We start from the raw sequence: 14,720 nt of genomic DNA on the forward strand, positions 1-14,720 counted from the left end.
AATATAATTCAATGAATACTTGTCATTATCAAACCCTTTTAATTTTTTTTCTTTTCACAAACAATGCATCAAATAATAATCCTAAAATTCAAGATACAATAATTGATTTATCGATTGTGTTTTAAATTTTAAAGTGATGGAGAACGAATAGTTTTTATTTTCTTGTCAATAATTTATTTTATCAATTTAAATATAAAAATTAATTACAAAACACTTAATCAATATTTCATTAAATAAAATTAGATAATTAAGAAATTTTATTTTAATAAAAGGTTTAATTTTAATGGTAATAAAATAATTAACATTTTACTTTAATAAAATAGAATTAAATAATTAATTTTAAAATTATTAAAGGCATATATGTGATTTGTTTTTGCAATTTTAAAGTTGATATGATTATAGGTTATAAATATCCATTTCAATCAAACGATTTAGCTAACAACTAATTATCACTTTTCATTTTATTTTTGAAAAAATATTTGATAAAATGCAACTTTTAAGCAATAGTTATCGAAAATAATTTTAAAGTAATAATGGAATAAAAAAATTATGTTTAATTTAGGTTGATGTCATTTGTTTTAAGATATAATAAAATAGTTATTAAATAATTTTAAAAAAAGGAAAGATATTTGTTATCACCTTAGATATCTCATTACTTTAATAAATGTTTAAAAGAGTTATAGACATCCATTATTAATGTTAATGTATTTATAACAGTTAGATATTTATATGATTTCCTTTGAGAAAAGGTTAGATATGGCATCAATCCATTCTGCATATCAAAAGCTGAAGCATGGGATACATGTAAAACAAATGTTCATAAGGGGAAATTGAAGTTTCATTTATTACTCCTCGAGATTAAGATTTGTGAGGTTTGGTTATAAAATAAAAATTAAAAATACCAACACACACACTCACACACTCCCCCTATCTACACAATGCATTGGAAATCATTGTTGGACTGTGGCTGGCTGCTCAGAAAAATAAAAAAAGAGAGAGGAAGAATTGCGGTTTGGTTTGTACTACATAATCCACAATCAGTAGACTTCCACATTCCATTGCTCAGATTTCTTCAACTGCCTTTTGTATTCAATCCAATCAATACCTGAAAAAAAATGTCCAAAGACAGATTTAGATTGGAGGTGTATGTATGTATATATAATTCATGGAGATTTATTAATTAGTGATCTGGTAAAAGAATTGGGTTCTGCTTTTTTTTTTTTTTTTTTTGGTTACCATCTGCTGCAGCAAGTGAGACCATTATGTCATCAATTCCCTTCTCCATTCCTTTCAACCCACACATGTAAACAAAGGTGTTATCTTTCTTCAGCAATTCCCATAGCTCTTTTGCATATTCAGCCATTCGGGTCTGAATGTACATCTTTTCTCCTTTCTCATTTGTTTGTTCTCTGCTCACAGCAAAGTCCAGCCTGAAGTTGTCTGGATACGTCTCCTTCATTTTCTCAAATTCCTGTTATATAACATTTCACTTTTCGTTCAAAGAAGCAAAACCACCAGATTCCCAGTATCAGATCTTTTTCTTTTCCTAGCTTGCATGCTTACCTCCTTGTACAACAATGAGCTACTTGTAGGAACACCGAGGAACAGCCATGCCAAACCATTGAACTACAAGTTTTTTCAAGTCACTCATTAGTACAATAATATATGTTAGCCTTGGTGAGTTAAGTTAAGGCCACAGGTCATAACAGGCTTCACTTCTTAGCTTAAAATGGATGCATGGATATAAAGGTCATAATTGTTTCTTTTGTACCTTGTAATCTTCATGCCTTTCAAAGAACATTTTCCATAAAAATGATCGAAAGGGAGCGATACCAGTTCCTGTAGCAAGCTGCAGTTAAAGTAACTCAGTGTGAAAATGTTGCTTTGGAGCAGCAGTTTATCAATATAATGGAATATACAATGAATGCATGATAACAGCTTGGTAAAATACAAACCATGATGATTGTGGCATCGGGATCTTTTGGCATAAGCATTTCCTTTCCAATAGGTCCTGTGATTTTAACTTCTGCCCCAGGTTTCATGTCACCTGAAGATACGAATTAAACATAATTTTAGGTACAAGAGTGACCAATGCCCGGTGATAGAGAAGGAGTTGCAGATATTATGATTCCAACTCCAAATCTATTGGATGCCACCTTTTAAGAATGGCCGCATAAACTAACTGACCAAAGCTCCGGGTTCATCATCTTTTGACACCGGTTGTTCTAAACAATAGTAATACATTATGATGAAACATAGAAGTCCTGCATTCTTACATAAGAAATTTGAGCAGACTCCTTTAACAAGTTCTCCTTTCTCGTTGGTGTATACAAGACGTTTCACACATAGGGATACCTGCGATAATACAATGAGACCATTCAGAAAACCAAAAATGAATAAGAAAATAAAAAAAACAAACAGAAACCAGAAGAGCTGAATGCTATTAGTTATGTAGACTTGGGTGGCTCAGAGCCTATCAGCAATTGATTTGTATCTTAATCTGGAAAGGAAATTAACTTCTAAAGGAAAACTCACAGTTCTGGAGTCCCCAAAGTCACCAAGAGCACTGCTAGCAATGGAGTATAATCTCAGTTTATGAGGTTTCCCATTCTTGTCAACGCCATCTGGAATCACTCCAATGGATTGTCCTTCTCTGTAAGGAACCTCTCCTGATCCAATCCAACTAGCTAGTCAACTAAGAAGAAAGAGTCTTTCTTTTTTTTTTCCCTTTATCTAATTAATCATCTCAAGAACGGCAACTTTTCATTCCTTGATCAACAAAAACTCGCATTGGTGCACATAAAACTCTGTATCTGCATTTTTTTTTCACAGACATGCAATTATCTTGAAGAGTATAATTTGAGATGAATTGCATACCCTCAGTGCTGAAGACCATGTGCCATGTCTCTCCAGGAGCATCATCACCGGTGATCTTAGTATTTAGAAGGCACCTGCCAATGTAAGGTTCCTTTGGCTTGAACTTGTTAACCACAACACCTTCATCATTTTTCTTGGATTCCTTTACAACTTTAGCAGGAGCTTCAGTTGTAACCTGGGCTCGCACTGAAACCACTCTCCCTCCACTTGAAACATCCCGGTAGTAAAAAGAAACCTGAAAAACAACCACCAAAAAAAGCAGGTGACCAACTCCCAACATGTATGAAGTTTTTACATATATTAATTACAAAAGAAAAGAAAGAAGTTTACCTTCTTGAATGTGATTCTTTCAGGAGAGATGATAGAGGTTCGAGTAGTAAAAGAGGTGGAGTTGGTAGAAGGAAAGGAGACTGCAGCAGTTACGGCAGCCATGGGTTTTGGAAAATGAAGAGGTGAGGAAATGTTATTTGATGGATGGTTTGGTGAAGAAGGAATGAGATGAGGTGAGGAAATCTTAAAAAGTATATGGTTTTGTGCTCTATTTCATTGGGTTTGGATGATGAATTGGGTGGAGGAGATTTGAAGGGCAATGCAGTGGCCTCTATAAGGATAAGTCCATGTGTAAATGCATTACTCTTACACCACCATATATCCATAATCACCATTGAATTTTTTTTAGAGCAACTTTTGATTCCAAATCCAAGGATAGGGGATGGCAATAAGTAAGGTTAAAAGTTAATTAAACTGGTTAAAGTTAAGGTGTAAACGGATTATTAGTTATTAAAATTCATAACTAAACCGAATGACTAACTTACATATATTATTTTTAATTATTTTATATATATAATATAAGTTGATTGATCGTTTTTATCGTTTGATACTAAATTATTTGGATTAAGACAGTAAAAATCAATCGAAGACGATTGGTATAATTAAACAAAAAAATCCATCCAAAAGCAAAATGAAATGGAAGAAGGAATTGGGGACCCAAAGATGGCATTGGGTTAACTCATCTCAGTCCACCAAGGCAATCCATGGACAAACCGCCATCCCAAAGTACAAGTTGGACGTCATTTTCAGTAATGCAAGAAATGACATTGAATATCACAAGCTGGATCCATATAAAAACAACTCTCAATGAACAAAAGAATATATAAATATATACTTTCCGTGTTGCATAGTATCATCGAATCTGTCTCTATTAGCTTATGAATTCCTACCTTTTGACATCTATTAAATTTATTTTTCGTGTACTTTTACTTTTCTGGGGAATCAAAAGGCAAAAAATAACAAGCATCAAGTATCCCTAAACCAGGGCCTACTTGACCTGTTTTAGCCTTCAAGCTTGATGGGTAGAAATCTGCTTAATTTTTATTAATTTCAGCTAATAAAAAACGTGGGGTTTCTTATTATTCTTTCCACATTTCGCTGTAATACGAGGCATAAACCCAGTCTTCTCCTGTGGGTGGATTTTGACAAGTCTGTTGTTTTTTCTCTACTTGAAATTGTTAATTACATTTTGGAACAGGGCAGTTTTGACCAAGAAAAGTTCATGATAAGCTGCTGATAAACAACTGGGTAAGAGGTATAAATGCAAGCAGTCAGCTCTGCCTCTGCAGTAAAAATACATGTCAGAATCTGAGTCACCTTCCATGTGAGTGGCAGCCTAGATGACATAATCCAGAAAAAGTAGTGGTAAGTTAAAAGAGCTGGTTCTGACAGAGCCCAAGCCCCGCATAACAGAGGTCGAATCATTCTTTTACGGTGGTTAGAAGATAGACACCCCCACTAAAATTTCAGACCAAAAAAATTGAAATGAATGACCTGCTACATATCACGGAACTTATTTCTACCCTTACAACAGCCATGCAACTCAAGGCAATACAATTCTGCATATGACTGAAAAATACTTCATGGAAGAACAGTTCCAGCTGTATGTACAGTTGTCCCAAACAAGAAATCACAATGGAAAAGCGATTGAATCAATTGAATCTCCTTGAACCTCTAGACTGATAGAGCTCCAATCTACTTTTGGCTTCATGTAGAAGTGTGTCCACTGTTTCATCCTGGGTCATGTTGGATTGCTTGGATGCCCATTCCAGCACTGTCAGCACTTCAGCTTGGGCGAGTTCTTCGCTATCCGGTACATGGAGGGCAATGTAGCATAGAAGAAGTAATGCTGAGTGCTGAACAATTTGTTCCCCAAAATACACTAGTTGAATCAAATGCTTTGCACCTCCCGCACTAATGATTGCCTTGGAGTGATCAAGGTGTAGATAGTTGTTGGTGCAAGCGAATTTGGTAAGAGCAATGGCAGCCTCCTTGGAAACTTCAGCTTCCCTCTCATCCAGAAGTTTAACCAATGGGGAAATCATCCTTGTTTCCGTTGCTCTAAACGTCCTTGCCAAATTACCAATAGCCTTTATGCAAGGTATCAGCAACTCCGAATCAGCCTTCTCTATTATCAGGAAAAGCTGATCCACAACAAGCTTACAAGCATGAGAATTTGGCTTAAATGCAGACCTTCTCAAATCAGTATCCTGCTCTGCCACTGCTGTAATCTCCATCAATGCCATAGCCGAATTCAACTGCACTTCACCGGTTCCTGTTTCCAACAAAACAGCAAAGCATAACAGCGCTCTGGACTCTGTAATGCTCCGACAGACACTTGAATTCCCCTTAGCAAGATAGCATAAAGCTCTAGCTGCCATCGCCTTCATATAAGCCTTGGTAGCAGTGTCCTCCAATTCCCTTCCCTTAATATTCGCCCCGGAAATCGAACCATTCAGCTGCTGCTGATGATGATAAACTTGATGAATTAGCTTGGCATTGCCCTGACTGTTGCTCCTAACATGATTACTACTCGGCTTTTGTGGCAATTTCGTCGCACCTTTCATTGCCATGGTATTCGTAACCACATTATGCATCTGATTAGGGGTTTGGTTCCCCAATGGATGCGGAATCGGATTCTGGTGATCTTCGTCAATGACGTTTTTCACGTTATTCACATTCGAATTATTACTGCTCGCCATAACCACCGCGTGGATGGACGTCGCCTTGTTACTGGCAATTGCATATTTGCTGTGTTCTTGGATGGTTTCGAACGCCAAATGACTGACGAGCAATCGGATTATGTTATGCTGAGCAAACAAATCTTGGCATTTTGGGTAATTAGCAGCCAGCTCAGACACCGCCCACGCCGTCACAGCTTGAACTTTCATCGGACCTTCTTTGAGGATTTTCGCAAACACCGTGCAAACGCCAGCGCGGATCATATGTTCCACGCTTTCCAGGTCCCGACCCAGAAGGCCAATTGCTTTGGCGGCGTTTTCTTGACCTTCCATTTTCCCTTCTTTGACTAATTTCAATAATGGCCCAACACCTCCCTCTTCTATAATCAGTTTCCCGTACCTATCATTGTCTCTGGCTAGGGAAACAAGCGAAGTAGCCGCGTCGGACCGGTGGTCGAGTGAACCGGTGTAAAGAATCGCAATTTGTTCCCATATTAGGCATAAAATCGGCTCGTTTGCAGCGATTGGAGGAAGGCCTAAGTACTCATCGTCGCGATCGTCAGCCGAAGCCGAAACACGGAGAAGCCAGGAAACATTGCCGATAGAGTTCTCGAGCTGAGAAGACATTTTGCGGAACGCGGCAGCAGGGATGATTATAAACACGCGCTTCATAAAGCCGTTGCCTCGGCATTTGAGGACCAAGGAAAGAGCTTTATCGAGGACTTGTTCTGTATCATCGATTATGCGGCGCGTAGGGCGTTCGTAGAGGTCGGAACTGGCACGCGCTGCTTGTCGGAGTAAGCCGGCAAGTTTCTCCGTCTTTGACTTAAGCTCCGCACATTCTTGCTTGAACGAACTTGCTTCATCCGCCGCTTTCGTTACTTGGTCTGCTAACTGAATTGGCTTTGCCAAGATTTGCTTCACCATATCCGCCATCAGAACAGAAAAAAAAAAAAAGTGAAGAGAAACGACTTTATATTTATTGCGATTCTAACCTTTTGGGGTTAGAAGTTTCTGGTTAAAGGCTTGATAAACGGAGGAAATGGAGGGTGAAAATGGGAGTTAATTGCTGCTTTTAGGTTCTATGAGGATTTTGGACTTCAGGAGTGTATTGGTTTGCCTTGGTTTCAGGGTGTGGATGCATGAGGAAAGTAAAAGAAGAAAAGGGTGAGTGGGCGTCCATGGCAGACGAGTTTTACAATGTCAAACGCGCATTCATCTCCTTGTTTATTTAACAATTTTGGGTGGACATAGCTTCTACGATTGTTGCTGTTGTGTTGCGCTGTATTTTTGTTGTTTATATATTCTTTCAGAAAAAAATGAATTTTTGTATATTGAAGGAGGTGGACGGTGTTGAATTGCATTGTTGCTGTCATTTTTTATTTTTACTCTTTTAAGTTCAAATTTCATTATCAATATACAAAAAGTACATATTTTTGAGCCAATGGCAATGGAGGTGACAGGCATAATCCCAGAGACATGCAAAACAAAGAAGCAAGATGGGAATTGAAATGGGTGCCATTTTTAATTAGGCAGCAGCAGAAACAGGACAATACAAAACACAAGGTAAAAGAATTTCCAGCTGCCATTGGAACCTTTTGCCATTCATTTTAACAACTTCATCTTCTTTTCTTGACTTTTTCTTTATACAATTTATATAGTGTTTTACACTTTATTACAGCGTTAGTATTTGTTTGCTTTCAGTTCTTCCTAGCATTAACGGCTAAATTAGGCATAAATAATTTTAAAAGTTAATTAAATAATTAGGATTTTTACCATATTTATCACACTAGGCCGTTTTTTAAGAGAGAAGGGAAAACGTGTTCAGCCTTTTGCTAACGGCCATAAAAAAATAGCTAGTTTTTGTTTTTATATAAACCCAAATTTTTTCATCAATTTTTTTCATTTAAATTCATTTCTATCAATTCTCTCAATAATTTAGTTCTAAAATTTTAATTAAAATTCTCTCAAGTTCATCTTTATTTAATTATATTTTTGATTTTTATTCGTTTTAATTCAATTTTGGAATGACAAATACTCTTATTTATTTCGATGACAATCACAGTTTTGCGATTCAACTACAAATTGTAAGAAAATATTTATAATATTTATAATTTTATTTAAGTTCAATATTAAGTTGTTAAAAAGGTTAGAATGCTCACATGGCCATGTAAGCCAAATCAGTGAGTTACACAGTTTATGACACGGCCATGTGTCATTAATTCGAATGCTCACATGGTCTGAGTTGTGTTACATAGTCGTGTGATCCCTATCTTTTTCAAATTTTCAAGTTTTTCTTAAAATTTATATTTTGATTCATTTTGATCCTCAATTGCCTTCAAACTAATTTTAGGGCCCCATAAACCCGAATTAAAGTCGATGTGAATATTCAATCTATGAAATGATATATGTTTATAAATTAATTGAATACTTGTTCTGAATTAAGATAAATTGTTCTGTTTGGTTTTGTAACACTCCGATCCTTAATCCTACAACGGAGATGGGATATAGGTGTTACATGCAACTTTCTAAAACTTTAACAGTTTCATAAATTAGTACATAGGCTAGCTAAATCAAGCCCCCATGACCCCAAATTTATAAATATTACAAGAAAAGAATTTGAAATAACATATTTAAGTGTAGTGGTATATGGAAGTAAAGTGAATTTCAAAGTGAGAATATAATGATTAATGAAAAGGGACTAAATTGAATGGTATGCAAAAATTTAGAATTAAGATAAATTTTTGTTCTGATCTGGGACATGAAGTATTGTGAGATGGTGCGTTATATATTTCATGTGTCAATGAAGTATTATTATAGTGCTTATTGAATTTTTATAATAAAGACTAAATTGAAAAGAATTTAAAAGTATATAAGTTCTGTTTTGAAATGTAAAAGCGAAGCTAATTTTGATATATTTTCCCAAGTAGACAGATGTAAACTTGTGGGATATAGATGGCATGACATTATGAAACATTCAACGCACTCTCTAATCTGTTAATGCACTTCGATGCCACTCTATTTTGATAAAGCACTTCGATGTTGTTCTATTCTAATATTGCACTTCGATGCCACTCTATTCTATGATTGCACCTCGATGAAACTTTGTATTATTTCCGTATATCCAACATGTTCTATTAAGTCTACATTTGGCATATGTTAAATAATAAAGGACAAAATAAAGTTTCATTGAGGATTGGGCTCTTCACATCTCATCACATGTTAAGGACTTTGAGATAAGTATGGAATCTTCAAAACTTTGGTTTAGATTAATGGCATGTACATAGGTGAGCAATAGCATAAGAAATGGGATGTTTAGATATACTTATACTCGTGTTATATATAGTATTTGAAGCGTTAAATACAATATATTACGTGCTTTAAGAGTCTTGGATAATATTTGGATTGATTATAAGCAAATTTGGTATGGTTTGGAAGTGTTTGAAAGTAGAAATTTCAAGTTCCCTGTCTCAGGTCTCAAGACATGTGAAATATGTCTCAAGACATCAAAACTTTGAACCTAAAAATCTATAGTAACAATGCCATGTCTCGAGACCTACACCCTATTGTCTCAAGATAGGGTAACTTTGAACCCAAATTTCTATAGTGGCATGGCAATGTCTTAAGGCATGAAGACCATGGCCTCAAGACATACGAGCATACAGTGCAAAACTTTTAATTAGGTGATATGAGATCCTAAACAAATTTTACATATAATTAATCTTTATTATTAGTCAAATTATGTTCCTAAAAGCATAATAAGGGTCTGGAATAATTTGTAAAAAGTCTAATTTAAAAGTATTTGAATTCATAAGTGAATCTTCAAAGTTAAATGTAACACCTGTTGCTCGAGTTTACTCAAGTAAAGGGTGTTATAGCCCATATCTGTTCATTGAGGAACGTATTTGTAAGTGTAATTGAGAGTAAATAAATTGTGTTTACAATCTAAATTCTTAGGAGGAGAGTTTAGATGTGAGTGTTGTAGCCTTTAGGTACAAAGGTGAGACCTCTACACTTGGGAAGTGATAGAGTGTGATTCACTTGTTGTATTGGTGATTAAATATAGTGGAATTACTTAAAGAGCTAGGCTCCGCAAATATAGGGAAATCGAATTGCATAAACAAATATCGGTGTTCTTTATTATTTTGTTTACACAGTTTTCGCAATGATAAGTTGTAATGGCTAGTGCAATCAGACACTTTTATTCAACTTAGACAGTTCAAGCAATTAATGACTTTAGGTCCCAACAAGTTACATGAGTAAACAAAGTTTGAGGAAAAAATTAGTCCCTATATTGAATGAAGTTAGTCATTTTGTCACACTAACTCTAATTTTTTTTTCATCACTTTGGCACTCAACCTTCAAATTTTAGTCAAATTACTTTTTTTAGATGGAAAAGTTGATTGGGCTATGAAAAATTTAACCACATTAACGTGACAACTCAAGTGCCAGTTCATGTGTACTTCATAAAAACTTAAAATTACTAACAAATTTTAAAAATGTCAAAAAAATCTGTAAAAAAAAGTATCAATAACAACAATGAATTACACATAGACATCAAGCTTAGTACGTTACATCAATCTTGTTAAATTTTAAATAATTCAATAATTTTTTATTTAAAAATATAACAATTTAAAGATTAAGAGCAAAAATAATCCTTAAAAATAAATATTAAAACTAAGATAAATAAATACTAAATACTAAAATTTTCATTATGTAAAAATTAAATTTCAAATTAAATAAAAAGAAAGACTTAGTTGCAACATGGTAATCAGCATGAGGTCTCCCCATGTTGCCATATTTTACACAATCACAAGAGAGTCTAAGAGAAGAGTTGAATGGATATGAAAGGGTTGGTTAAGTGGGGCTCATCAAAGTATTATTATATTTTTAAAAAGTTTTTAGTGTTTTTGGATGGATTGATCTCAAACTTCTCCTATAATCTATTGAGACATTAATTCCTATTTTTATAGGTATACCTAACTAATTTTTCAAACTTTTAAAATATCTTCCAAATATACAAACTCATTTCAATCTTATGAAATAACAACTTCAACAAAACTATGAAGTGCTAATTCAAAAATATCCCTACCTACCTATACTTGATTTGGATTTTAATTTGTTTCACAAGTTTCCTATCCAACATACTTATTACTCCTTTCTTTCTTTATTATGTCTTCACCTCAACCCAATGAAATAAACATGCTGTTTATATTTTGTAAAAGTTATGAATTTAATCTTTGTATTTTAATTTAATTAATTTTAATTTATTTATTTTTGAATTAGTCAAATTTAGTTTATGTCCGTTTTAAATTTTAAAATTTTAGTCTTGACCCAAACAATAACTGTTAAATCTGTTTGTTTAAATTTAATTACTAGCCTTGTACTATACATACAGTAATAGATTTAGTCCATATTTTTCAATTGGATCATTTTAAGTCGTGAATTTTGAAATTTTAATCTTGTGGCAGATAACAGTCGTTAATCCATTAACTGAAATTTTTAGTGAGTAAAATATGGAATTACAAGTTGATATGGCATTACACATATAATAATATGTTTGACGTATCAGATTTTGGAAGTAACAAAGTTCAATGAATTTAACATATATCATTTAGTGATTGACTGAAATTTTAAAATTTTAAAAGTATATGAACTAAAATGACTAAATTAAAATATAGAAACTTAATTTACAATGTTTACAAAATATAGAAACTAATAGCATAATTTAACCAATAAACAACAAAACCTAGCTAGCAAGTTGCATTCAGGAAGAACTTTTGATTTTGAATTTAGTTCAAAAGGACCCTTCAATATTTTTTTTAAATGAAAATTTCTCAAATCACCCACATGTCGATATACATTATTTTTAATTTTTTGTAAAAACATAAAAAGGAAAAATAATAAATGACAATTTTATTAATTCAATATATTACAGAATATGAGAATGGAAAGATATTATCTTTTGAAATAATAAAATTAAATATAAAAATTTTGAAATAAATGATAACAAAACATAAAATTATATAAGAAAAATAATTGTTCATTAAGATGGAAAACTACAATTCATTCATTAACATAAGGTTCCAAATTACATATAAAGAAGCGGTCAAAACTGAGTTTGCTATAGCATGAGCTTGAACAGGTAATTGTGAATTTGTTTCAAGCACAAGTTTGGACAGAGCATGCTGTAGCCCATTCTGTTTCCAAGCCCTCATAAAAACCTCCAATCACATATCATGCACTAGTAAAGGAGAGCTTCAATTATCAAAGTTGAGTTCTCTTCTCCTGGACAATACTAAAGCTGAGATTAAGATGATAGTTTGTGTTGTAAGTAGTAAAGACCTAGAAGCTTTACCATTTCCCTCAATTGCTTTTGCAGTATGTTCCCTGGAAAACCCCATTCCAATGGGAGAACAATGAATCTAACTTTTCCCATTCTTACATGGTTTGTTTATTTTCAAGCATTTATTTCCTTGTTGGGTTTACGGAGCTTTAGCTATGGATTTATAAGAAATAGCACAATTAAGGCCATTGACAAGTTTTAGCTGGACTGACAACACCCACTAAGTAGAATACCAATGGAAGATTCAAGTTATTTTTCCATTCAATATCAACTAATTAGGAAATACTGATGAAACCAATACAAATAGGAAATGGACTCCACACAGGAGCTGTCCCATAGAACAAAAGCCAAAAAAACCTACCCAAAACACCAGCAAAATTAACGAATCACTGTAACAAAGAGCTAGATGCCCACAACTGCAGTGAGTCATCCATTGAGTTGTAGCTTGAAGGCTTGGATTTCGGCTTGGGACAAATATGGTGACCAAAGAAGCAAAGAAAGGAAAAAAAGATGAGACCTTTACTCATTGGTTAACAATGGCAAAGCTTGGTTGTACACTTCTTTGGCCCTCAAAATGAAAAATTAAGTCTTCAACTAAATTGGAAATAATTAAAAAAATTCAAACAAAATTGTTAAGATCAATCCGATTTAAGCAACGAATAAGGCAAAATAATAGAATAAATTAAGAAATTGAACACAAATTTAACGTGGAAAAAACCCCTCTAAAGAGGATAAAAAAATCACAGGTAAAGATAATTTTACTAGAATGGTAAAAGAACGAAAAGCATAAAAGATGGAGATAAAAACTAAACCCCGAAAACCCAAAAACAAAGAACCCTTAAAACGTAAACAAAAAATTCTCTAAATATGTTATGAGTTCTAATATCTAATGGGTGTATATTCTAAGGTTGTAAAAGAGCCTATTTATTTGCTAAATTAGCAAGTCAAATAAACTATGCTAATAAATGCTAAATATATTATACTAATAAATACTAAATCTTCTAGAAAGAAAATATATTTTTGTTTAACTTGACTTGCAAGCAATCTCTTAGAATTTGGGTCACACAACTCTAACAATCTCCACCTTGATACGAATTCTTTCAACGCCATCTTTTCCAAAGCCCACCACGGGCCTATCTTGAATTATTCAGGGAATTAACTGAACCGAATCTATGCTTAGAAGCTGGAAGACTTCTAGCCTTCGACTTGTGCACTATCAAATCAAAACTAACCCGGGTTTGATGTTCACGAATACAGTGCCCTAACTTTTCAAAAACTACATCCAAAAGAGAATCTATCTTCAACGAAATGGTCATGCCTTTTTCCCTCCTATGACCAAGTTGCCTCCGCTCCAAACGAGTTGACTTCGACTCCGTAACGGACGAGGGACGTCCGATTTCACCGGTCACTGTAGAACCTTCCAGAATATAAAGACTGTTGGTTCTTTTACCTTTTAACAAAACGAGAGCTCAACGAGATACTTTAATACCGCTCGTCCCGATATTGATTCTGCATCTTTTCAAGTCTAAAATAATCAGGGAGACGAGATTCTTTCGTAAATCAGGTACATACCTGACATCTGAAAGTGTCCTAATCGTCCCATCGTGTATCCTAATTTTAACAGTACCAATACCAATTACCTTACTGGATGAATCGTTTCTCATGCGCACAACTCCACCTTCAACCGAACTGTATGTGGAGAACCATTCTCTATTGGGACACATGTGGAAAGAACATCCCAAATCTAGGATCCACTCGGACGTAAGCTTGGAGTTATCACTCGTTGACACTAACAAGAAATCATTACCACCTTCATCGGCCAAATTAGCTCTAGCTACATCTTCCTCGTTACTCTTAGCAACTCTTTTATTTCGCAGTTTATAACAATTTGCTTTGACGTCACCTAACTTTTTACAATAGCGACACCTTTTGTCTCGTTTCTTTAATGCTACCAAAATGAAAGCGTACCTATCTGCCTTGCTATCCAAACCAAACTCATTGTCGAGTTTTTCTCTATTCAACAAATGACACTTCACATCTTCGAACGAGAGTTTGTCTCTGCCATAAATCAGAGTCTCCCTAAAAGACTTGTATGAAGGGGGTAAAGAGTACAATAATAACATAGCCTGATCTTTATCGTCAATATGAACCTCAACGTTCTTTAAATTATTTAAAAGAGTAATGAATTGACTGATGTGATCTCTAAGAAGCTCACCTTCGTTCATGCGAAATGTAAATAGACGTTGTTTCAACACTAAACAATTAGCCAGAGACTTAGTTGCATAAAGAGTTTCTAACCTTTTCCACAATGCGGATGAGGTCTTTTCCATCAATACCTCCTACAATACCGTATCCGCAAGGCACAACTAGATTGCAGACAAGGCTTTTTCATCAAGCTCTTCCCATTCTGTTTGATTTAGATTCTCAGGCTTTTTCCCGATAATAACCTTTTTCAAGCCTGTTTGAATAGAATTGCCATCATCCGA

The 14,720-nt window shown here is 34.3% G+C and overlaps 2 protein-coding genes across 2 annotated transcripts; both read right to left on the reverse strand.

Moving 5' to 3' along the window:
- Positions 1–820: 820 nt before the first annotated feature.
- LOC108477155 (ferredoxin--NADP reductase, leaf isozyme, chloroplastic) lies at positions 821–3,510 on the reverse strand. Its single transcript, XM_017779619.2, has 9 exons — positions 3,208–3,510; positions 2,878–3,112; positions 2,536–2,669; positions 2,277–2,355; positions 1,956–2,047; positions 1,772–1,849; positions 1,564–1,626; positions 1,237–1,471; positions 821–1,105 (listed from the first exon to the last, which is right to left on the reverse strand). Exons 1-9 carry the CDS (start codon positions 3,307–3,309, stop codon positions 1,038–1,040), a joined length of 1,086 nt encoding a protein of 361 aa, XP_017635108.1. The 5' UTR covers positions 3,310–3,510; the 3' UTR covers positions 821–1,037.
- A 1,161-nt stretch (positions 3,511–4,671) lies between these two features.
- Positions 4,672–7,544, reverse strand: LOC108477311 (uncharacterized). The gene has a single exon (XM_017779813.2). It carries the CDS (start codon positions 6,822–6,824, stop codon positions 4,860–4,862), a length of 1,965 nt encoding a protein of 654 aa, XP_017635302.1. The 5' UTR covers positions 6,825–7,544; the 3' UTR covers positions 4,672–4,859.
- Positions 7,545–14,720: the final 7,176 nt, after the last annotated feature.

This window comes from Gossypium arboreum, chromosome 12 (assembly GCF_025698485.1).
Source record: "Gossypium arboreum isolate Shixiya-1 chromosome 12, ASM2569848v2, whole genome shotgun sequence".
Classification (NCBI taxonomy): Eukaryota; Viridiplantae; Streptophyta; class Magnoliopsida; order Malvales; family Malvaceae; genus Gossypium; species Gossypium arboreum.